Raw genomic sequence first — 24,858 nt, 5'->3', positions numbered from 1 at the left:
GCAGGCAGACCTCTGAGAGTTTCAGACCAGACAGAGCAACATAGTTAGATTATTTCTTGAAAATGAATGAATGAATAAATGAAGGAAGGGAGGAACTAGAAAAAGAAGGGAGACTAAAAGTATTTGAACAGATTCACAAAGAATTACCATGTAGTATGATTTCTACAAATTAATGAGAAGGATATGTATTCTCAATTATCCATTTTTAGAAATCCAACAAGAGGCGTATAATCAAAAGTGTGAGTATGGATGGCCACAAAGATGGCTCAATAAGTAAAAGCACTTGCTGCAAAACTAACAACCAGGGTTCTATCCCCGGCACCCAAATAAAAGTGGAAGAACAACTCTACAATGTTGTCTCCCGTGATACACTGTGTATACACATACACACTTATGATATACTTGTAATTGTTGTACTACTAATAATAAATTTAAGATAAAAAGATATGTGTGCAAGGTCATTCATTGTTGTATTATAATGAGCAAAAGCAAAAAAAAACCTTAAAAGTCTTGTCATTAGGAAATTAATTTTAATATTTTCATGTACTTGATTACAGAAGCCAGACTGGGAAAGAATCATATACATTTTTTTATTTTTATCCATGTTCTGAGACAGGAACGTACTCTTAGCCAAGCAAGGCTGGACCAGAACTCACCTATGGCTCTGATAGAAATGAATTCATAGCAATATGTTTACCTTGGGCTCTCAAGTGCTGGTATTGCAAGAATGTACCTATGCAGCTCATTTTGTTTTGTTGCTCTTTGTTTTTGTTGTTTCCATTTTAATTTAATTGTATGTTTGTGGTGCTAGGGATTAAACCTGGATCCTTGCACGTGCCAGGAAGTATTCTACCTTCAGGCATGGTAGGCAAGCACTCTACTCCTAAGCTATATCACCAACCTTTTTGCTTTTATTTCAATACAGGATCAGGCCAGGAGGTGGTGGCACACACCTTAATTCCAACATTATTCCAGAGCCAGAGGCAGGTGGATCTCTGTGAGTTCAAGACCAGTCTGGTCTACACAGAAAGTTCTATGACAGCCAGAAAGTTCTCTGACATAAAGAAACATTATCTCTGAGGGGGAAAAAAAATCAAGACAGTATCTTATCAAGTTTCCTAGGGTAGTCATATACTTACTTCATGCTTACGAAGGCCTTGAACTTGCAGTCCTACTCATCCAATCAAACAGCTGGAATTATAAGCCTATATCACCAGGCCCAGCCTAGCTGAAAAATAATTTTTCTTCTGATGAGCCTTTTTTGCATAATTTTCCTAGAAATATAAGTAACATGTTTTCTCTAATTCCAGACAATGCTAAGCATCTGTTACTGTTAACTGTCTTGTGAAAGTAAAAGCTTATTTTTTCTTGTTAATCACAGATGTTAGCAAAACCGAAAGGTGATGAAGAGTTCTAAATGGGGCTTTAAATTTTTCATAAAGCAAGGAAAACTTAGGTTAGAAAGATGGCTCAGGGGGGCTGGAGAGATGGCTCAGTGGTTAAGAGCATTGCCTGCTCTTCCAAAGGTCCTGAGTTCAATTCCCAGCAACCACATGGTGGCTCACAACCATCTGTAAAGAGGTCTGGCGCCCTCTTCTGGCCTTCAGGCATACACACAGACAGAATATTGTATACATAATAAATAAATAAATATTTAAAAAAAAAAAAAGATGGCTCAGTCATTAAAAGCTAGATTCACAATCTCTACCACCTCTGGGGGGTGGGCGGGGAAACGATTTCTAATTTTATGTTAGTCTCTTCTCAACTTTTTTTTTTCTTTTGGTTTTTTAAGAAAGGGTTTCTCTGTGTAGCCTTGGCTGTCCTAGAACTCACAGAGATCCACCTGCCTCTGCCTCCCAAGTGTTGGGATAAAAGTCGTGTGCCCTGCTTAATCTCAGCACTTTTTCAGTGAAATTTGTCAGTCCTTTATAAAGATTACGATAGTTGTGTTTTGGGCAAATATGTGCCATAAAATTGTATTTTTCTATATTTTTAATGAGATTAAATTCTTTTTGGGAGATTTGGTTTTTTGAGACAAGGGTTTCTCAGTAGCCATGGAGCCAGTCCTGGAACTCGCTCTGTAGACCAGACTTGCCTCAAACTCAGAGGTCTGCCTGCCTCTGCCTCCTAAGTGCTGGGACTAAAGGCATCCCCACCACCACCTGGTAAGATTAAATTCTTATATCAGAATTTACCCATTTAAGCTTATACAAATCAGTGTAGTATATTCATTGACTTACGCATTCATAAGTCACCACAATCTATTTTAGATCATCCTCCCCCGACCCTGTTTATTTAAGACAGGCCCTTTTTGTGTCACACTGGCTGACTTGAAACCCAGAAATAAACCTGCCTCTGCCTCCCAAGTATATGTGCCACCATACCTACCCTGTTTTTTTGTTGTTGTTTTATCTTGTTTTCTTTTTAATTATATGTGTGCAGTGCCCAAAGTCAACAGATCTCCCTAAAATTAGAGTTACAGACACCTGTAAGCTGTCCTACTGTGGGTGCTGGAAACCAAACCTTGTGACCTCTATAGAGCAGTATATACTCAAGCACTAAACCATCTTTTCAGCCCTTCCCAATTATTTTCAACAGCCATATTAAGGAATAACTGACAGAATTTTTATATGTTAATATATGATTTTATTTATTTCAAAATTCAGTGTAAAAAACAATTTATTTTTCACTTAATAGTTTAGTTCAGAGGCAGGATCTCACTGTGTTATCCAGGCTGTCCCTGAACTCTTCAGCTGTTTTTCTGCAGCCTCCTGAGCTCTGGGATTATGGTGTATACCAGCACATTCAGTCTTACTTGATGTCTTGTCTACCACTACCACATGTTCAGCAAGTACTCCACCACCTGTTTGTTAGTTCACTTTTCAATTAGGTTATTTGATTATTATTGAGTAATAAGAGATGTCTGTATATTTTAGGTATACATGTTCCTTATCATAGAAATTATATGTATTTTTGGTATGATATGTTTTTTCACATTGTTGATCATTTGAATCATAAAAATTATTTAATTTTGATGACACCCAATTTGGTTTTTGTTTGTTTTTTTTTCTTTTTTGCTTTTATAAATGTGTTTGAGACTGGCATCCATGGGAAATAAAGAACAAAAATGTTATTTAGTATTTTAAATTACCACATTATTGCAGATGGAGAGATGACTCAGCTGTTAAGAACACTTGTGTTGTTACACTTGTGGAAAACCCAGGTTCAGTCTCCAGCACCCACATTGGTGGCTTTATCCATCCATAATTCCAGATCTAGAGGATCCCATGCCTGATTTTGATCTCCTCAGGCACCAGACCTGCCAAGTGGTGGAAAGAAACCTATATACAAAATAAATCTTAAAAAAAAATAATAAATGTTTTTACATTATTAAATTAATAATAATTTATTAATAATAAATTTATTAATTTATTAATAATAAATTTATTAATTTATTAATAATAATTTATTATAAATTAATAATAAATTAATTTATTCACAGTCAAGAGAAGAGAGCAGAAAGCAAGCTCTTGCTGCTAAAAGAGAGAAAAGAAAAGAAAAGAGAAAAAAGAAAAAAGAGGAGCAGAAAAGGAAACAAGAAGATGAGGAGAACAAACCAAAAGAGAATTCAGAACAACCAGAGGGTGAAGATGAAGAGGACAATGATGAAGATGGTAAAAAATGACTCATCTGAATTAAATGTAAAATTATCCTTTGTTAGCATTGTAGATTAAACCTGTAATCTTGTCACAAAGGATGCTGAGACAGGAGAATTGCCATGAATTCAAGGTCAGGCAAAGCTACATAAAAAGACCCTGTTTCTAAATAAACAAAAATAATAAATAAAATTTAAATAACCTTTTGGGGGTCACTCTTAAGAGTTTCATTACTTAATCTGAAATTAATAGTTGGCTTTTATAGCAAATTATACTAAATGCTTTACAGTACAAACTAATAAAGAAAACAAGGTGAGGGGGCTGGAGAGATGGCTCAGTGGTTAGGAGCATAGCCTGCTCTTCCAAAGTTCCTGAGTTCAATTCCCGGCAACCACATGGTGGCTCACAACCATCTATAATGAGATCTGGTGCCCTCTTCTGGCCTGCAGACATACACACAGACAGAATATTGTGTACATAATAAATAAATATTAAAAAAAAAAAGAAAACAAGGTGAAAGCAAGCATGACTTACTTAAAGAGGTGGTGTGTAATTTATGTCAACCTTGTATATATTTAAGGGTACAGTAAAAGGTTTGTCAGTTTTCCTTCAGGTTCTTTTCTACCTCTAACTTCCTTGATTAGAATAATTCCTTAGTAAATTCTTAGCTAAGGTTAAGGTTTAAAACCATGGAGGATAGACTTGTCAGTTGAGATGTTTATGGTTCAACCTGGTAATTTTTGGAGTAGGCAATTAATTGTATTCTATTTGAATTCTAATTCCTCAATACTATTCGAGATTTTTCCTAAATTCAAACTATATGTGGTTTTTTTTTTTAATAGTTTGTAGAACTTGTATTATCAGTTGTAATAATACTAATAGTAGAGCTGGAGAGATGGCTCAGTGGTTAAGAGCACTCATTGGTTATGCTTCCAGAGTACCCAAGTTCAATTCCCAGCACCCACATGTCAGTTCACAACTGTCTAATTCCAGTTCTTCGGAATCCAACACCCTCACACAGACATACATGCAGACAAAAAAACCCAATGCACATAAAATTAATCATTTTAAAATATAGAATACTACTGGTATATGTATTTTACACCAACTTATACATCAGAATATTCTAACAACAGTAAGGATTTCTTAGTGAAAAGGAAAATATAACCTAATCGATTGGTTTATTATGAATTATTGCATTATTCTGTCACAGTTTGTTTTGAGATCTTTGACTCTTATTGTGATGATTTTTTTTTTTTAATAATTTCAGTGGAGCAAGAAATTCCCATAGAGCCTCCGAGTGCAACCACGACCACTACAATTGGAATCTCTGCTACGTCTGCCACGTTCACAAATGTATTTGGGAAAAAAAGAGCCAATGTAGTGACAACCCCCAGCACCAATCGGAAAAATAAGAAAAATAAGACAAAAGAGTCCCCTCCCACAGCACATTTAATTTTACCTGAACCCCATATATCTTTAGCACAACAAAAAGCAGATAAAAATAAAATAAATGGAGAACCTAGAGGTGGTGGTACAGGCGGGAATAGTGATTCAGATAACTTAGATAGCACAGACTGCAACAGTGAGAGCAGTAGTGGTGGTAAAAGCCAAGAGTTAAATTTCACTGTGGATGTGAATTCCACCAGTGACAGAAGGGGCCCCACAGTTCTCAATTCTCAAGAAGAAAAGACAATTACTGCCACTTCCAAGACTCAGACATGGTAAATTTTTCTATTTTGTTAACTCAATATTCACTGCTTTTATTTCATGCCTGGCATAAAATTTCACAGTATGTCATCTATGTACAAGTTGTATTAAAGTATCTACAATATTATCTTCTTGTCTCTAGTCTTCAAAACTAAAATCATCTCTGTCCTCTTAATCATGTGTTCATTGTAAAGATTAGTAGATATTTTATAAGATTCTTAGTCTGAAGTTTAAAAAATTATTTCATTACAATTTTGTCTATGTAGTCTCTTGAATGTCTATCTTAAATATATCTTTTGTTGAATTCCGTAATTCCCTTTTCTCAGCCTTGAAGGTGAAGTGAATTCTAATTCCTTGTCAGCAAGCTACAAGTCATTGCCATTAAGCTCTCCAACCATGAAACTGAATCTCACTAGTCCTAAAAGGGGTCAGAAAAGAGAAGAAGGGTGGAAAGAAGTTGTTAGAAGGTAAGTAGGATTAATCTCATCTGTTAGTTTATTTACTTTCTTGTTTGCCCCAGCCCCTCCCTACCCCTTACCCCACCCCACCTTCGCTTTCCAAGTAAGCCAACATAGTGGCTTTTTATTTTACTTTGTTTTTGTTTTTTGTATGAATCTGATGCAACCCATACTGACCTTAAATTTGATATACAGCCAGGGCTAACCTTAAATTCCTAACCCACCTGCCTCTGCTGCCCAAGTGATAGAATTACAGGTGTATACCAACACACCTGGCTTAAAATTCCCCATCTTTTATGACATGGTTACCTATTTTATAATTTGAATGTAACCATCATTGCAAACTCTAATACCATACTAAACTCAGAATATACCAAAACAAAATTAGAAACAATATATAAAATTTACATGCATATTTCAGACCTTTTAAAATTGCTAAATATGAACTATTTATTGTTTAAAGTTACAAGCTAGCATATATTATTCAGTGTATATTTTGTTTTGTTTTTGAAACAGAGTTTCACTATATAGCCCTGAATTTAGAAAGAGAAAGCATGTTAATTGCAGATTAGTTGACTTGTGTTATTTTGAGCAGATTTGAATGCTTAAATTATGAGTGAACTAAATAGGATTTTTGGTCTGTCTGCCTTCCCCTTCCTTCCTTCTTTCCTTCCTTCCTTCCTTCCTTCCTTCCTTCCCACACCAATCCCAATTCCTCCTCCCTCCTCTCCTCCCACTCCCCCAGTTTTCTTCCCCACCCCATCTTCAGAGGGTAAGGCCTCTCCTGGGAAGTCAGCTGAGTCTGTCCCATCACCTCGTTGATGTAAGACCAAGCCCCCTCTCCCCCCTTGTCTAGGTTGAGCAAGGTATCTCTCCATAGAGAATGGGCTCCACAAAGTCAGTTCATGCATTAGAGTTAGATCCTGGTTCCACTGCCAGTGGCCCCATATACTGCCCAAGCCACACCATTGTTGCCTGTATTCAGGGGGCCTAATTCTATGCAGGTTCCCCAGTTGTCAGTATGGTGAGTCAGTGATCTCCCACTAGCTCAGGTCAGTTGATTCTGGGGTTTCCTCATCATGGTCTTGACCCCTTTGTTCATTGTCTTTTGGGTGTGTGTGTGTGTGTTTTGGTTTTTTTGTTTGTTTGTTTGTTTGTTTTGTTTTGTTTTGAGAAAAAATCTTAATAAGTATCTCTGGCTATCCTGGAACTCACAGTAGACCAGACTAGCCTCATACTCAGAGATCCCCCTACTTCTGTCCCCCAAGTACTAGGGCTAAAGGCATGCACCACCATGTCCCACTTAGGATTTTTGTTTTAAATGGCAATTTAGTTTTTAATTTTCCTCAACTAAATTCAATACAATAATAGTTTCTAAAGTAAGAATTTAATTAAGGATCACGAATATTCTAAAAAAATTCCATCAATATACTTAAACATCTTAACTTTTTATTTCAATATTTATTATTTAAAGATGTTACATTTCATAAACTCATGGGCAGTCTTCATTTTATAGGTCAAAGAAATTATCTGTTCCAGCCTCAGTGGTGTCCAGAATAATGGGAAGAGGAGGATGTAACATTACAGCAATACAAGATGTTACTGGTGCCCATATTGATGTGGATAAACAAAAAGATAAGAATGGAGAGAGAATGATTACAATAAGGTAACTGTTATAAAGTGACAGATATATTACTAGTTTTGAATCAAAATTTTATAAGAAGCATACTTTTAGTAGATAGGAATTTTATTTGAGAGTTGGGATATAGCTCAATGGTAAATTTCTTGCTTAACATATATTAAGCCCTGGGGTCAACACCAGGTGGAAAAGTTGAATCGTAAGATTATCTAGGGAAAAAACAAAATGTATTGTTAAAAAAATTTCTGTTATAAAAAAGATTACCTAAGGTGTGTTGTTTTTCATATTGTTGGCCTTATTTCATTTGTTCTCCAGGGGTGGTACAGAATCAACAAGATACGCAGTTCAACTTATCAATGCACTTATTCAAGATCCTGCAAAGGAACTAGAAGACTTGATTCCTAAAAACCATATCAGGACACCTGCCAGCACCAAGTCCATTCATACAAACTTCTCACCTGGAGTAGGCACCGCAGCAACTTCCAGCAAGAATGCATTTCCCTTGGGTGCTCCAGCTCTTGTAACATCACAGGCAGCAACATTATCTACCTTCCAGCCCACTAATAAACTTAGCAAGAATGTGCCGACAAATGTGCGATCTCCTTTCCCAGTTTCTCTTCCCTTAGCTTACCCTCATCCTCATTTTGCTCTGCTGGCTGCTCAGACTATGCAACAGATTCGCCATCCTCGCTTACCCATGGCACAGTTTGGAGGAACCTTCTCACCCTCACCTAACACTTGGGGACCATTCCCAGTGAGACCTGTGAATCCTGGCAATACAAATAGTTCTCCAAAGCATAATAATACAGCCCGTCTACCTAACCAGAATGGACCTGTTTTACCATCAGAATCTCCTGGACTAGCTACTGCCAGTTGTCCTATCACTGTCTCTTCTGTGGTTGCTGCCAGTCAGCAGCTATGTATGACTAATACTCGGACTCCTTCATCAGTCAGAAAGCAGTTGTTTGCTTGTGTGCCTAAGACCAGCCCTCCAGCAACAGTGATTTCCTCTGTGACAAGCACTAGTAGTTCCTTGCCTTCTGTCTCCTCCACATCTACCACTAGTGGACAAGTTACCACCACATTTATACCTGCAACTACTCCTCAAGTACAACTTTCTTCACAAAAGATAGAGTCTTTCTCTGCCATACCACCTCCCAAAGAGAAAGTGTCTACACAGGACCAGCCTTTGACAAACCTATGTACACCAACTGCAAACAGTTGTAATAGCTCTGCCAGCAACACCTCAGGAGCTCCAGAAACTCACCCATCCGGTAGTCCTTCTCCTCCCTCCAATAATACACAAGAGGAAGGACAGCCACCCAGTGTGTCTGATTTAAATCCTATGTCAATGCCTTTTGCCTCTAACTCAGAACCGGCTCCATTGACTTTGGCATCACCTAGATTGACCACTGCTGATAATCAGGACACTGGTAATTTACCTCAGTTAACTGTACCAACACCTCGAGTTTCTCATCGAATGCAGCCCAGAGGTTCTTTTTACTCAGTGCTACCAAATGCAACTATACACCAAGATCCCCAATCAATTTTTGTTACCAATCCTGTTCCTTTAACACCACCTCAAGGCCCACCAGCTGCAGTGCAGCTTTCATCAGCTGTGAATATTATGAATGGTTCTCAGATGCACATAAACCCAGCAAATAAGTCTTTGCAACCTCCATTTGGCCCAGCCACACTCTTTAATCACTTCAGTAGTCTTTTTGATAGCAGCCAGGTGTCAGCTAACCAAGGGTGGGGAGATGGCCCACTGCCCTCAAGAGTTGCTGCAGATGCCTCTTTCACTGTTCAGTCAGCTTTCCTGAGTAACTCTGTACTTGGACACTTGGAAAATGTGCACCCTGACAACTCTAAGGCACCTGGCTTCAGACCACCTTCCCAGAGAGTTTCTACCAGTCCAGTTGGTAAGTCATTAAGTATTGTAGTTACTTAATATATGGGGCTGTTATAACTCACCTTCTAAGCTAATACGTACTTATTTTGCACCTAATATTGCATAACCTTAAAGAAATGCTTTAAAGCGGCCATTTATTGTATGTAAATCACATAAAATAAGCTATTTCATTCTTTTGTATTTCTGTACCTAACAGTAAGGAGATTATACCTTGTATTGGTTCAGTCTTTTGGAAGTTGATGTCCATTATATTAATAAAAAGGATCCATAGCATACCTCAAGGATTCCAAATTTATAGATTTTTTTAAAATCATAATGATTATTTGTTTTTCTGATTGAAAACATTAGAACTGCACATTGCTCCATCATTCATATTACTTTATATTACACTAATGTGCTTAGTATCTTTTACATCATTAGGTGCAGCTATGGAAGAGATTCTGGTCATGTGCTAACTCAATAGATTTTTTTTTTTTTTTTTTTTTTTTTTTGTTGGAGACAAGGTCTTCTTCTCTAGCCACACTGGCCTTAAATTCATAGCAGTGTTCCTATATCACCAGAGTGCTGGGATCATAGGCATGAACCACTGTCTGGCTTTGACTTCTTGACTTAGAAATTAGATGCTGCTGTGGTGGAGAAGGGGCTCTCAGAGCTCCTGCTGCTCTCTATTGGCAGCCAACAGATTCTAAGAGAGGGGTAGGCATAGCATCCAGTTGTATACCCACTGGTGAACCCACCGGGCTCAGATAGTTCCAAACTCAGGGTCACGCAAATGGCCCTAGTAAAATTTTGTAGGACATTAAATAAAACCCAATGAATATGTATAGAAGATTTGTATAGAAGATGTGGGGTTGGTTGGGTTAGGAGTGAAATAAGTGATTGTCAAAGGGAGTGTAATCATGCATTTGATACTTGTATGAAATTGTCAAAGGAAAAAATAACTATTAGCTACTGATACAATAAAAAAAATATGTAGATGGATTGGCAGCCAGTTTTGACTTGGAGATATTTGAAAGAGGAAATCTATTTCACAGAGAATAAGAACAAAATTTCAGTTCAGTCTGTACTATACTGAAAAATGAGAAATTTTTAATGTCTGAAATTATTTCAAAACTTAAGGTAAAAAAAAAATAACATCGTTTGAGAATTAGGTTTAGTAGCATACACCTGTAATTGCAACACTTAGGAAGTGAGATAGTAGAATCACAAGTTCTAGGCCAACCTGAACTACATATCAAGATCCTGTCTCAAATGAAAATGTGGGTACTAGAGAGAGCAGTTAAGAGCACTACTAGCTGCTCTTACAGAGAACCCAGGATTCAGTTCCTACCACCCACAATAGCTCACAATTATCTATAACTCCAGTCCCAGAGGATCTGGCACCCCTTTCTGGCCTCCATAGGTACCAGGCATGTATATGGTGCACGGACATACACGCAGACAGAACACCCATACACATAAATAAATAAAATTAATTTTTAAAAATGAAATAAAAGTCTGGTGACCCACAGTAGTGATAAGGAACATGCAAGCAAGGCAAAACATCAGATACATAAAAACAAAACGGGCTGGAGAAATGACTCAGCGGTTAAGAGCACTGGACTGAGCTCCCAAAGTCCCAATGAGGAACAGAAGGAGGGAGAACATGAGCAAAGAAGTCAGGACCACAAGGGGTGCACCCACCCACGGAGACAGTGGGGCTGATCTTTTTGGAGCTCACCAAGACCAGCTGGACTGTGACTGAAAAAGCATGGGATAAAACCTGACTCTCTGAATATGGCGAACAATGAGGGCTGATGAGAAGCCAAGGACAATGGCACTGGGTTTTGATCCTACTTAATGTGCTGGCTTTGTGGGAGCCTAGCCAGTTTGGATGTTCTCCTTCCTAGACCAGGATGGAGTGGGGAGGACTTTGGACTTTCCACAGGGCAGGGAACCCTGACTGCTCTTCAGACTGGAGAGGGAGGGGGAGAGGAGTAGGGGGAGGGGGAGGGAGTGGGAGGCTGGAAGGAGGCAGGAATTTTTTTTTCTCAATAAAAAAAAATGGAAAACACAATTACAATAGAGAAAAAAATTAATATTTCCAAACAAAAAAAAAAAAGAGTACTGACTGCTCTTCCAGAGGACCCAGGTTCAATTCCCAGTACTCACACGACAGCTCACAACTATCTATAATTCCACGCTCTGACACCCTCACACAGCCATACATGGCAGGCAAAAAAAAAATGCACATAAAATAAAAATGAATAAATTATTTTTAAGAAAATAAAGCCAGGCAGTGGTGCATGCCTTTAATTCCAGCACTTTGTAGGCAGAGGCCCGCAGGTGGATCACTGTGAGTTCAAGGCCAGTCTGGTCTACAAGAGCTAGTTCCAGGACAGGCTTCAAAGCTACAGAGAAACCCTGTCTCGAAAAACCAGTAGTAGTAGTAGTAGTAATAATAATAATAAATAAAATAAAACTCTTGGGAGTTGGAGAGAGTCAGCTGTTAAGAGCAATAGCTCCTCTTCCAGATCTGAATTCAGTTTCCAGCACCCACATCATGTGCGTCACAGCTGCCTGTAACTCCAGCTCCATGAGATCTGAAGCCCTCTTTTGGATTCGTGTGCACATACACAAATACACACAAACACATAATGAAAAAAGTATTGGAAGGAAACACTACTGCCACTTAACATTCTGTTCTAATTGGGAAACTGCTCTTTAGTCCATGGTGCCCTTTTGATAGTTGTACACTACTAGCTTATGTTGTTCTGGATATGTTGTAGCCTTAACTTTTATTTCAGATATGATTAGATTTACTTGTCTTTTCAGAGAAACATTGCTGTTATTTTTCAAATATATCTATAACCTTGCAAAACTATTATCCAAACTATCATGTACATATTTCTTTTTTCCTTTCTTTTCTTCGTACCTTCTTTCCTTTCTTTTTTTTATATTTATTTATTATGTATACAACAATTATCAACATAAAAAGTTATCAAAAATTATCTTAAAAAGATACTAATAAAGAATTGATTTCCCCATCATTAAGGAAAATGGCTTTGGTATATAATACACAAATCCATTTAAAAAGCATAAGAAGAGCGATAGAGAAATAGCTCAGTTGGTAAAGCACATGCTGTATAAACAAAAGGACCTGAATTTGATCCCAGCAGTCTGGAGGCAGAGGCAGGTATATCTCTGTGAGTTCGAGGCCAGCCTGGTCTGCAGAGCCAGGACAGCCTGGGCTAAACAAAAACTCTGTCCTGGAATATATAAGTCAATAAATAACTTAAAGACAAAAATTCCTTGTTCTGGACTGGAAATTAGTACCTACCTATAATCTTTTTCTAGAAGTTTGTCTCATTTCCCTAATACACTCACTAGAGAAACCAGTGAAATTTAAAGAAAGTACTAAATTTAAATTTATACAAACTAATAGAAGCTATTATATAATTTGCAGTTTTTGTTTATGAGAATACTAAAATTAATACTTTATTGGGTTTTTTTTCTTTGTGAATAAAGAAACATTAGTAAATTTTGTTGTTCATCTTCATTGGAAATTACTATAGCTTTATAAGTAACTAGCTTTACTTAAAAGAGTTTCCTCAAAAGAGAATGCATACATTATTGGTCAAGTACCACTTAGATATACACAAAATGATGTTATTTCATGTCCCATTCAGTAACAAAAGCTTGAAGATATATTTAGAACATTACTTCAGATGAACTTCTACTTTGAAACACTGAGTTCACTTTCATTTAGTTAGAGATACTGGGTGATATTCTTCTGATTATAAAAGATTGGGTTTGGCAATATAGTGTCATATATGTGAGTTCATTTTTCTTTAATTTATGAAAAATATGCCATATGCTTCTTTATCTTAAAAAAAATTAAGTAAACCTTCAGCTTTCCATTCTAAAGTCTCAGCTAATTGGATATCTTGAACCTGTTTTATTTCAGGGTTGCCATCCATTGACCCATCAGGCAGCTCCCCGTCTGCTGCTGCTCCTCTGACAAGTTTTTCTGGCATACCAGGGACAAGGGTTTTCCTCCAAGGGCCAGCACCTGTCGGGACTCCGAGTTTCAACAGACAACACTTTTCTCCCCATCCTTGGACAAGCGCCTCAAACACATGTAGGAATCCTAGCGAAACTCTTCGCAAAAAAATCTTGAATAAGCTATTAAGCCATTTGATTATGGGTACATTATGTACTGGTTTTAGTAAAATAAGAAATATGCAGCTACCTGAGGTTTGTATGTGATCAAACTAAAATGTTTCCTCTGGGTCTTTGGATCAAGAATCCATGATACACATAGTAGTTTACAAAAGGCCCCTGTGAAGGACAGCAGGGTTGTGAAATTACTCTGAAAAGAAACTAATTATAGGTGATCCTTCTGACATAGTTTCACACTTATTTTTGCATTTTGGGGTTGTATTTATTACCTTTTATAGATGTACCTTTATTTTTACTTATTTCAATATTTAGAGCATGTGAATTATTTGGTCTCACATAATATATGATATTTTCCCCCACTGCCTTGTTCTGGAAATTGAGCTCTGGCCCTTGCACATAACTAGGCAAGTTATTTACCACTAAGCAACAGCTCTTTTTTTTTTTTAACATAGTCCATATTACCTTTTTATTTTCTTTATTTTTTTGAGACAAGATTTCTCTATGTAACCCTGGCTGTCCTTGAATTTAGTATTTAGATCAGACTCACCTCAAACTCACAAAGATCTGCCTGCCTCTGTCTCCCGAGTGTTGGAATTTAAGGTGTGCACCACAACACCTGATCTGCATTAGTCTTTGTGACAAAGAAAACTACACATATTACAAGTTCACTGAAGAATCAAAGTTATCACTTAAATTCTAGAATGATTTTAACATTTAACTTCTCTTCCTATAGAAAAAGACGGCTATAGAAATGGGAGAAAATTAGCTGGGCAGTGGTGGTGCACGCCTTTAATCCCAGCACTCAGGAGGCAGAGGTAGGCAGATCTCTGTGAGGCCAGTCTGGTGTACAAGAGCTAGTTCCGGGACAGGCTCCAAAGCTATGGAGAAACCCTGTCTCGGAAAACCAAAAGAAAAAAAAGAAAGAAAGAAATGGGAGAGAATTAACAAATACATGAAATACATAGCCTTAGTAAATGTAGGATATAATTATGTTTTCAGAGGATTATTTAGTATAATGATAAATTCTTTTCTAGCTTTGTCCAGTTCAGTTGGAAAAAGCCTTACAAGCTTCAGGCAGAAGTATTCTAAACAGTGGTTATAAAAATATTTTCACTTGAATTATCGTTTTAAATGAACTTTTCTTTACAGAACGTATGTTGTTGGAATATATCTTTACAAGGTTTCTCATATTTCTTTAGTTTTTATATGTAATAAAACAATAGAGAAATATTTTGCCACCAGGTGACTCTCCTATTCCATCTGTTTCTTCGGGATCATCTTCACCTCTTTCAGCCACTTCTGCACCACCAACTCTGGGCCAACAATCAAAAGGAAATAGTGCCAGTCAGGATCGAAAGATACCTCCTCCTATTGGAACAGAGAGGCTGGCCAGGATTCGGCAAGGAGGATCTGTTGCACAAGCTCCCGTAGGGACCAGTTTTGTTGCTCCTGTTGGACACAGTGGGATCTGGTCATTTGGTGTCAATGCTATGTCAGGTACCTTTCTCTCTTTCTGCCAAGACATTCTGAATATTATAAGAGTTTGTCATTAAAACTTAATTCCTAGTGATAGGGGAAGAGGGGCTAGAGAGAGGACTCTGATAAAGAGCACTTGTTGCTCTAGCAGAGGACCTAGGTTCAGTTCTAAGCATCCAAATGGCAGCTCATAGCTGCCTGTAACGTAATTCCAAGGCATCTGATACCTCTTCAGACCTTTGTGGGCTCCTGCATGTAGGTAGTACACACACATACATGCATGCACATAGACACATAAAATTAAATAATTTTCCCCCAAAATTGAATTCCTCAAAGATTTCTATATTGGTACACACATACTAACACTTCAGAGCCTTAGGAGGATCACCAATCTCAGATCACCATGAGTTACACAGGGAGTTCAGGGTCCAGTCTGAGCTCTTGCACAGTGGGGCCTTCTCTCACAGACCAGTGAGTGTTGATACAGCCCTAAAGTAGAGCGCTAACCTTGCACAGAAAGCCGTGGGTTGGCTCTCTGATAATGCACAGAGCAAAAAGTTTTTGTTTTTCATGCACACACAGACACAGCAGACCGAAGTGTAAAAGAAAAAAAATCCTTAGTTTCTATACTTAACATTCAGTGAAAGAAAGGGATTTATAGCTATGAGGGATTCATTTCTATCCTAATCTAGAATGTTATTTGAGATGATACATAGAATTGATCAGAAGTAAAAGTTTCAGCTGGACCTGGTGGTTCAAGAGGCTGAGGCAAGAATATTGACGTGAGTTCCAGCCTAGCCTAAACTACTAGACTAGGTTCCTTTCTCAAAAGAAATATGACCCAAAGCATAATTGCTTTCTGTCTTAAGGCTTCCAGTGCAGAATAGTTTGAGTTCTTTCACATCAGGAGTTGGGGAGTATGCAGAGGCATTTACCTGGTTTTCTAGGAACTTGATTTTTTTTTTATTTGATTGATTAGTTATGGCTTGCCAGGGTGTGGTAAATGTTGCAAGAACTCTTGAGAAGAATTATTTTGATATATAGGTGGATCTCTCTTTGAGTAGAGTCTACAGAGTGAGTTCCAGGACAGCCAGGACTGTTACTCAGAGAAACCCTGTCTCATAAAATAAGAAGTAACAAAGTGGTAGTATTTTATTGTTTTATCTAAGCCAATACTAAACATTATTTTTAATTCTTTTTTTCCAGAAGGCTTATCAGGTTGGTCACAGTCTATGATAGGGAACCATCCAATGCATCAACAATTGTCAGACCCAAGCACATTCTCCCAGCATCAGCCAATGGAGAGAGATGATTCTGGAATGGTAGCTCCCTCTAACATTTTTCACCAGCCTATGGTAAGTGGCTTTGAGGGCTTTTCTACAGTGAGTTAACATGCATCATTGTAATTTTGATATGTTGCCAGCCATTGTAGTCACTGGTTAAGGAATAGTTTATGAGGAAATTACCCTTTTGCTTCTGTGACTGTCAGATCTATTGTTCAGTTTTAAGAGTGGGTACTCTTGTCTTACAGTCCTTCTAAAACACTGAGAGATATGAGTTCTGCTTTGTTTTCTGGGCCACACATTTGAGAGAGGTGTTTATCCCCTAAAGAACTGGCTATTGGGGCTGGAGAGGTGGCTCAGAGGTTAAGAGCACTGATTACTCTTCCAGAGGTCCGGAGTTCAATTCCCAGCGACCACATGGTGGCTCAGAACCATCTGTAATGAGATCTGCTGCCCTCTTTTGGTGTGCAGGCAAACATGCAGACAAAACACTGTATATACATAATAAATTTAAAAAAAAAGAACTGGCTATTGGATTCATTGTTCTTTTGTGCATTTACAGTTTCTTGGGTTCCATATAGCCAGATTATAGCTGTAAATGCTCATACAGAATTATACTTATCTTTTTTTTTTTTTTTTTTTTTTTGAGATAGGGTCACACCATGTGATCCTGACTGGCCTGGAACTCATTTTGTAGACCAGGCTCTCCTCAACTCACAGAGATCCACCTGTCTTTGCTTAGGATTAATTTAAAGGCATGTGCCGGGCGGTGGTGGCGCACGCCTTTAATCCCAGCACTTGGGAGGCAGAGGCAGGCGGATCTCTGTGAGTTCGAGGCCAGCCTGGTCTACAAGAGCTAGTTCCAGGACAGGAACCAAAAGCTACAGAGAAACCCTGTCTTGAAAATCCAAAAAAACTTTAAAGGCATGCACCTCCATACCCAACTACTCTTTTCTTATACGTAAAACTGTACTAAGCAAATTGAGTATATTATATTTTCATCCAGTGTGGGGAAGTTCCTAATAATTTCAAATTGGATTAGTTTTGGTTTTGTTTTGTTTTATTTTTCTCCTCTCTTACTGAAAAATATTGCAAATGCAGATGAAACACTTGATTTCTCAATACTGTGCCACGATATACTAATAGAATCCTCTGAAGTTATTTTAATAAAGAATTATAAAGAGGTCTCAGCTGGTATTAATGGAATCATTATCTGTCATTTCATAATTAAGGCTTCTTTCTCTGCTATTTTAGGGTCTGCCGATTTCCATGTATGGAGGCACCATTATATCCTCTCATCCTCAGCTTGCTGATGTTCCAGGGGGCCCACTGTTCAACGGACTTCACAACTCAGATCCTGCTTGGAACCCTATGATAAAAGTTATCCAGAATTCAACTGAATGCACTGATGCTCAGCAGGTAAAACAGGCTTAAAATCTCTTCTACTTTTCAGATTTGTCATGTGACTCTGAATTTGATGGGAAATGTAAGGTCTGAGTAATGACTATTAATCTGGATTAAGTTTTTCATTATCAAAATGATGATTCTAAACATTCTATTTCTTATATGTGTGTTCTTCCTAGGCAGAAACAGTGCATTGCCATTGAATTTATATATTCATTTCACAAATATGTAAAGATTCCTAATTGGAAATTCCAATTTTTCCTCCCCCTTTTCAGATTTGGCCTGGCACGTGGGCACCTCATATTGGAAACATGCATCTCAAATATGTCAACTAAGTTAGAAGGTCTTTACTCTTTAGCCTTGTTTGGGAAACCTATGACTTTGGAAGGACTCTGGGGTTTTTAATTTTGTTTTTTGGGTTTTTTTTTTTTTAATGTGCCTAACTAAAATATTCTGAGGCTTTAGCAATGGAAATTTGATTGCCCATTGTGTAAGAACAAATTGATTTCCTATCCCACCTGAGTATGTTCTCTGGTTAGTTTAGCCATTTTTGACTTGAGATAAGATGAACCTAGTGCTTTTGGCTAAACATACTGAATGCTACTTGTATGCAGAAGAGAATTAGATGATTACATGTTTCAACTTTTTAGGGTGGTAAATACATGTATAATTGTTTACATACTTTAAAAAATATGAGTAAATTTCTTGTCATATAGTGGCTCTACTTAATGTAGCCTGTATTAATGTGAAATATTTACCAGAATATTCAATAAAAAAAAATGAACAGTGTTTAGAAGTGGGGTGTGATCCTTTCAGTGGTCATGAAGATTCCAGCCAATCTACAGTCATATTAAATTAGATTGCTAATGTTGTATTTATTTGTATCATGCTTTTCACATTTAACACTGTAGAGTCCATTCTTAAACAGCCATGAAAAGCACTGTTAAAACTTATTAGCTACTTCTTGTTCTTCTGTCTCCCACCTTATTAAAGATGAGGGTTTTTAAGCCTTTACAGTTTGTGTTAGCTGACATTAGCAAATAGGCCACTTGATAGGTTTTGCTCTTTATGGATCATGACTACTAAGGCTTTCCATTGAACAGATTTAGGGATACCCAAATCATCCACTTTGGGTTCCTTTGTGCTTCTTGATTTTTGAATTGGAACATAAGAAGTGGAAGAGTTAATCAGTTATACTGATGAATAACTGAGTAATATTTATAAATCAGTGACTAATGCTGTGTTTAGTCCCATGGACTCAAAAATGAAAAGCCAATATGCTAAACAAATCAATCACAAAAACACTAAACTAAGTTGGCTAAACCATACACTGTGTACAATGGAGAAGGAAATTCTCCTACTAAAACGTATCATCAGTTGTGGGTTTTTTGTTTGCTTGTTTGGTTGGTTTTGGTTTTTTGAGACTGGGTTTCTCTTGTAGCTTTGGAGCCTGTCCTGGAACTTGCTCTGTAGACTGTGCTGGCCTCGAACTCACAGAGATCTACCTGCCTCTGCCTCCCAAGTGCTGGGATTAAAGGTGTGCGCCGCCACCACCTGGCTCAGTTGTATTTTAATGTAGTTCAATATCCCAGCATTATAAACAGTATTTAAAAGAAAACATTTTGGTGACTGAGAAAAAACAAAAAGAGAATGCACACACAAACACACACAAGCAACAACCAAGAGCAGAGAATCATGCAAGCATGATTCTTACTCTAAAAGCAATTAAGAATTCTTAATAATCTTTGCCTGGGTTCTAAGCCATCACCCGGTCAGAAATATGCTATTAGTTCTATGTAAGATATAACTTAGTTCTTTGGTCTTCCACATCATTTTACACATGAGAAAGCTTCCTTAAGCGCATTTCTTATTTTCTATTTTTGATGAATTTGGAAAGTATTACTGGTGGGAAGTTTACTGACTTTATAGTGGTCATATAAAATCTTCTCGAGGCCATCTCGCTCTAGGGCAGAACAGTCCTTTAGATTGCCTACATATCTTGTTCTTTCCTCTTACCGATAACAGAAACAATCACTTAAAATTAGTGAAATGAATGAAGCTGCTCTTGATGAAATAGAGAAAGGTAACCTTAAGTAAATTACTCAGTAGAACAAAAAAGTGAGTTTTATTCTACATTAATTTTTTGTAAAGTATTTGAATGATCTAGGGATCCTTAAATCTATTTCTAAACCTTGAATACAACAGAAGAAATTCTGTCTCAGGTCAGAAACTAGAACCCATAAAGAGAAAGGAAGGAGAAAATCCCCCTAGAGAATTAGGAAGAAAGAAGAAGTGTGCAGGAGGAGCCCTGGGAGACCTCCTCCCTTCCCTTTTGTCAACATCACCCTCCTTTCTATTTGAATCTTGGTAACCTAATCCCAGCCCTATTTTACTTGCTATAATCTCTTCTTCCTCTTCCTGCCTCTTCCTGACATTACTTTACTGCTATTTTACCAACTTGAACATTGGATAAAACCTAGCTCAGGTAAGAACTTGATTATTTTCAAAACATACAAGGGATGGAGGGAGGCAGTATGGGTACAGTGGAATGAGAGTCAAAGGTCTAAGTCCTTTTTTCATTTCTGTCATTTACAACTCTGTGACTTTAGGCAAGTTATCTCATTTTTCTGGGCCTCACAATCCCCATCTGAACATGAAATCAATCTTAAATTAACCCAAAGGAGTCTTGTGGTTATAACACAGATTTTCTTCTTTTTCTTGTCAATGAAAATGTATGGATTTGGGAATACTGGAAAAAATGTTTACAGTTCTGAGGTTTGGTTCTGATCACTGGAATCAAAAGCCTTCTATTCTGGAGACCAGTATTGATTTGGAAATTAGTGGAAACAGAAGAAAATGTTACACATTCATAGTGAGCCCTTAAGTTTTAAAGAAATATCCTGCGAAGTAAGGCACATGTCAAATCCCATGAGAATAAAAGCTCTTCAAAGAATAAAACTGTATCTTCAAGGTTTCTGGATTCACTTCTTTCAAGTAGTGTTCAGTGTAATAAAATTATTGATGTTTTAGAATCCTTTAAAACTGTTGTGGCTACAGTGTGCTGACTTGCCCTTTTATAGGCCAGTGTGCTTTCTTCAGTCTCTGCTCTCAAGGGGGAAATTCCATCACCTCAGCTAACCAGACCAAAGAAGAGAGTTGGACAGCCAATGGTGACCTCTTCTAACCAGAGGTAAGAAATCTCAAGCCTTATGGTTTCTGTTCCTCCTCCCAACTGGAACACTACTACACAAGAGGTCTGTCCTTGGTTTGAGTTGGCTTGTAGAAGCAGGAGAACAAGCATGAGTTCAAGCTAATCAGAGTCCAGCATGGTGTGCACCCCTGGACACCCAGCACTTACAAAGTAGAGGTAGGGGATCAGGATTTTAATGCAAGCCTCAGCTCCATGAAACGCTTATCTCAACACCACTTATACCTCCCCGACAAAAGGCCCAAAGGTTGAACTTCATACCTGATTCTTTCCTAGTGTTGAAGACCTTTGGACCACATTGTAAACTGAGAAGAGACAAACAAACCTGTAGAAAAACAGCTTCAGAACATCTTGTTCTGTGACTAGCAAGAAGTACTTGTACCAAACAATACAGCTGGTCATATCTTCCTAGAGGAGCCTGTCCTGGGGTGAGGACTGTGATGATGTTGCATTTTCCATTTACCCACAGTGATCTGGCAACTGACCACAGGCTAGATCTTTCACGTTCACTCTCTACTTTAGGAAATGAATGTGCAAATTCAAGTGTGTTAATACCACATCCCATAAAGGTCATAAAGCCCAGCATAGTGGCCTGTGCCTGAAAGTTCCTCCTAAGGTAGAAGGATCACTTGAGCCGAGGAGCTCAATACCAATCTGAACAAAATAAGAAATCCTTCATATCAAAATAATAATAGCAGACATGAGCCTGGGCTTCAAGATATAAGAGGGCAAGATCATGAACATGTTAGCTGATTTCGAACCTGTCTGTGAGAACTTTTCACTTACATACGTGATCCACCTGCCTCTGCCTCCCCAATCCTGGGAGTAATGGTGTGTGCCACCAAATCCAACTTGTTTCACTTTATTTTGGTGGTACTGCTGGGAATTCAAAGCTGTTTACTTAAGTGGCAGAGACCTGGCATTTGCCTTATAGGTTTAATTGTATCTCTGGTAGTTAATCCTAGGCATAGTTTTTGGTTTGATATTTTGATTGGTTGTTTTTGTTTCTGAATCAAATAGTAATTAATGTTAAACCTGTGATGTAAACTTCTGATGCTTTATCCAGGTTATGCAGTTGTATGGGTGTGGAGTCTGGCTTTTTTTTATAGTTTTCTAGCCCTGCCAGCCCATTGTATGTTATAGGAATAACACTGGCTGCTGTTTTATAGTAGAGATTCAAAGAAGGAAGACATCACTTCACATGCACCTTTCTCAAAAAACTCTAGAATTTGTTTGGGTTTCATTTTCATTTTGACGATGCTAGGGACCAAACCCAGGACCTCAGGCATGCTACATAAGCACTCTACCAGCTGGGCTATATCTTTAGCCTCTATAATTTTTATGTTGCCTCACTATGTAGACCAGGGTGGCCTCAAACTTGAAGATCTGCCTGCTTCTGCCTTCCCAGTACTGGGACTAAAAGAATGTGCTACCACATATAGCCTGCCCCTTTAGTTCTACTTGTTTTTTCTCAGTTTGTTTTGGTGAATCACTTAAATTAAATATTACTATGTAGACCTCTTCTTGCACTACACCTTCTCAGATTATAGCTTCCCATACTCTTGTGTTTCATTTCTGAATAAGTAGGCAGTCCCCCGCCCCCAGACCAGTTGTTACAGCTCCTTATAGTGCTCTCTGTCTTGTTACTCTGCACACAGTATTCATTACTTAATATAAGCTATGCCCCTGTTTGTTTCCCCTTTTGTAGTTCCAGCTACCCAAGATTCTCAAAGCAGGAGATTGGGAGTTACCCTAGCTTACCTCCATTTTCCTCAGCCTGCCCTTGATCAGATCACTTCACCTTCCACCTTTAAATTTTTATTACAATTATTGGGGAGAGGGGCATACACATGTCATTGTGCCTATGAAGAGGTTAGAGGACTGCTTGCAGGAATTGGTTCTTTTCTTCCATTTCATGAGGTTGGAGCTTAGATCATCAGGCTTGGCTGTTAGTGCCGTAATCTGATGAGCCATTTCACTGGCCCATACTTTGTTGTTCTGTATATCTGAATTTCCTCCATTTCTGTCTCCATTGCCACTGCCCAATGGATTCATTTTCAGAATCACCATCCTCTCTACTCCATGCCCCTACTCTTAACCATTAGGCTATTTTCTCACTTTGTTTAAAAGTTGAAATTGTCGAGACAGTTACCCAGTCTGCTGAGGCATGTACCACTTTGTAAGAGACTCCAATACCTTTTGGGGAACAATAAAATATATATACACCTGCTACCTGGAATGTGATTTTGAAAACCTGCAGCTTCTGCATTAACAGGAATTGTCTGTCATATCAAGCTCAGCCAGGCTTGGTGGTGCATGCCTTTAAGCAACGGTCAGAGGTAACGGCAGGTAGATCTTTAAATCAAAAGCCAGCCTGATCTATGTACCAACTGCAGGCCAGCTAGATCCTGTCAGGCCAGTGAGATCCTGTCTTAAATAATAATAATAATAAAAACAATACTGTCCACTCTGTCAAACCTATCTTTGTTCCTTTCCAGAGAGCTAACAGGCTAAGCCTTCCTCACCAAGTCCATAGTTAGCTATGTCCAAAGGGCTGACCTCTGCACTCATGATGTGTTGGCTACAGCTTTCCCTGTTCCCATCCCCTAGTTTGCTGAACTTTGAGTAGACCTGGTGTCACATTCAAAAAGCCTATGATTTCCTGTTATGCTACAAGGCACTACAAAGCTGGGCTGAAGGATCCAAACTCTAGTCACTCAAGATCTGTGGGCATGTTTCCATCAAAAAGCTTGATTAATAAGTACATTACTGTCTGAAACTGTTGGAAGAAATGGGTACAACCGTACCTCCCGACATCCAGGAATAATTAGCAAATAAACTCTCAAGTCAGAGCAGATCCTGAGAGCTCCTAGGCAAGTGGGCGGAACCCTCAGGCTGAGTGACTGGCCAATGGCCCACCCCAGGTGTGACGTATCCTAGTGGTGTTGCCTGCTGCCACACGTGGTCAGCTGAGACTGCCTACACTTCAGACCTGTTTTCCCGTGCTTTCAAGGCACCCGCTGTTGCCTTCCTGCTGCTCGTTATGTCTGCCTCTAGAAGTTGCCCTATTCCAGGGTGTCGAGACCGGCTCTCAGATAGCTACAGCACCACGCCGGGAGGTACACTATGTGCCACCACCCCGGGAGGTCAGTGGGCAGGGCAGGGGTTTGTGCTCTGTGGGGCAGTGTCGGGGGTGGAGTGGGGTGGACCTTGGAATTGCTTCTGCAGGGTTCTCCAAGGTATAACGTAGAAGGAGAAAATAGTTTACCAAAAAAATAAATAAAGGCAGTGCTTTTTAAACTGCTTATAACAGTTCATGTTGTGGTGATTCCCCAGCCATACAATTGTTTTTATTGCTACTTAATAATTATAATTTTGGTACGGTTATGAATCATAATGTAAACATCTGCAGTTTCTGGTGGTCTTAGGCAACCCCTGTGAGGGGGTTGTGACCAGTAATAGGTTGAGAACCACTGCAATAGAAGGTGACCACAACAGAAAGCGAGTATTATGTAGTGAATGCAGCCCTGGGTCATGAGCTGCTGCACTGGCAAACGGGTTTCTGCCATGTGGAAACAGAAGGGAGCCGCAAGAATAGGGCAGGGCTCTTCCAGGACACTGTTGGCCATTTTCTCATGGGTGAGGCTAGCCCTAAGGGACTTAGGGGGTGAGGGGGCATGTTTTCCAAGGAATGCAACTCTCCTTTGCAAGAAGTGAGAACCCAGGAGGCTATGCTGGATGAAATTCTTAATGTTTCAGACCTTTTTGGTGAAAGGTTGGGCAGTTTGGCCCCACTATATATACCAAAGCAACAAGATCTATGAACTGTAGACTAACAAGCTAAAGTACCTGAGTTTTCAAGTGTGGTGTTCCCTCTCAAGACTACCGCCACTGTCGTAGCCCAGAGTACCTACAGACTAGCTAGATGTCCCAACTTGCCTTGATGTTGCT

The 24,858-nt window shown here is 38.7% G+C and overlaps 1 protein-coding gene across 10 annotated transcripts in view; it reads left to right on the top strand.

Annotated features, from left to right (window-relative positions):
* The window catches only part of LOC121453161 (ankyrin repeat and KH domain-containing protein 1), a 114,338-nt gene that overhangs the window by 88,748 nt on the left and 732 nt on the right, over positions 1-24,858 (top strand). For 5 of the 10 annotated variants that reach the window (XM_041659674.1, XM_041659677.1, XM_041659673.1 and 2 more), the window contains 10 exons: positions 3,503-3,674; positions 4,927-5,380; positions 5,693-5,833; positions 7,341-7,490; positions 7,779-9,385; positions 13,322-13,495; positions 14,779-15,033; positions 16,219-16,367; positions 17,550-17,714; positions 20,780-20,889. In XM_041659674.1, the coding sequence (XP_041515608.1) occupies positions 3,503-3,674; positions 4,927-5,380; positions 5,693-5,833; positions 7,341-7,490; positions 7,779-9,385; positions 13,322-13,495; positions 14,779-15,033; positions 16,219-16,367; positions 17,550-17,714; positions 20,780-20,889 (3,377 nt within the window). Of the gene's footprint in view, positions 1-3,502; positions 3,675-4,926; positions 5,381-5,692; positions 5,834-7,340; positions 7,491-7,778; positions 9,386-13,321; positions 13,496-14,778; positions 15,034-16,218; positions 16,368-17,549; positions 17,715-17,974; positions 18,831-20,779; positions 20,890-24,858 lie in introns of those variants that run through there. The other 5 variants (XM_041659678.1, XM_041659675.1, XM_041659681.1 and 2 more) reach the window with 4 other exon arrangements.

This window comes from Microtus oregoni, unplaced genomic scaffold, assembly GCF_018167655.1.
Source record: "Microtus oregoni isolate MIOR12 unplaced genomic scaffold, Mior012 000011F_ref0000422, whole genome shotgun sequence".
NCBI classification, from domain to species: Eukaryota; Metazoa; Chordata; class Mammalia; order Rodentia; family Cricetidae; genus Microtus; species Microtus oregoni.
The sequence above is the reverse complement of the archived record's forward strand: the minus strand, read 5'-3'. Positions and strand labels throughout refer to the sequence as shown.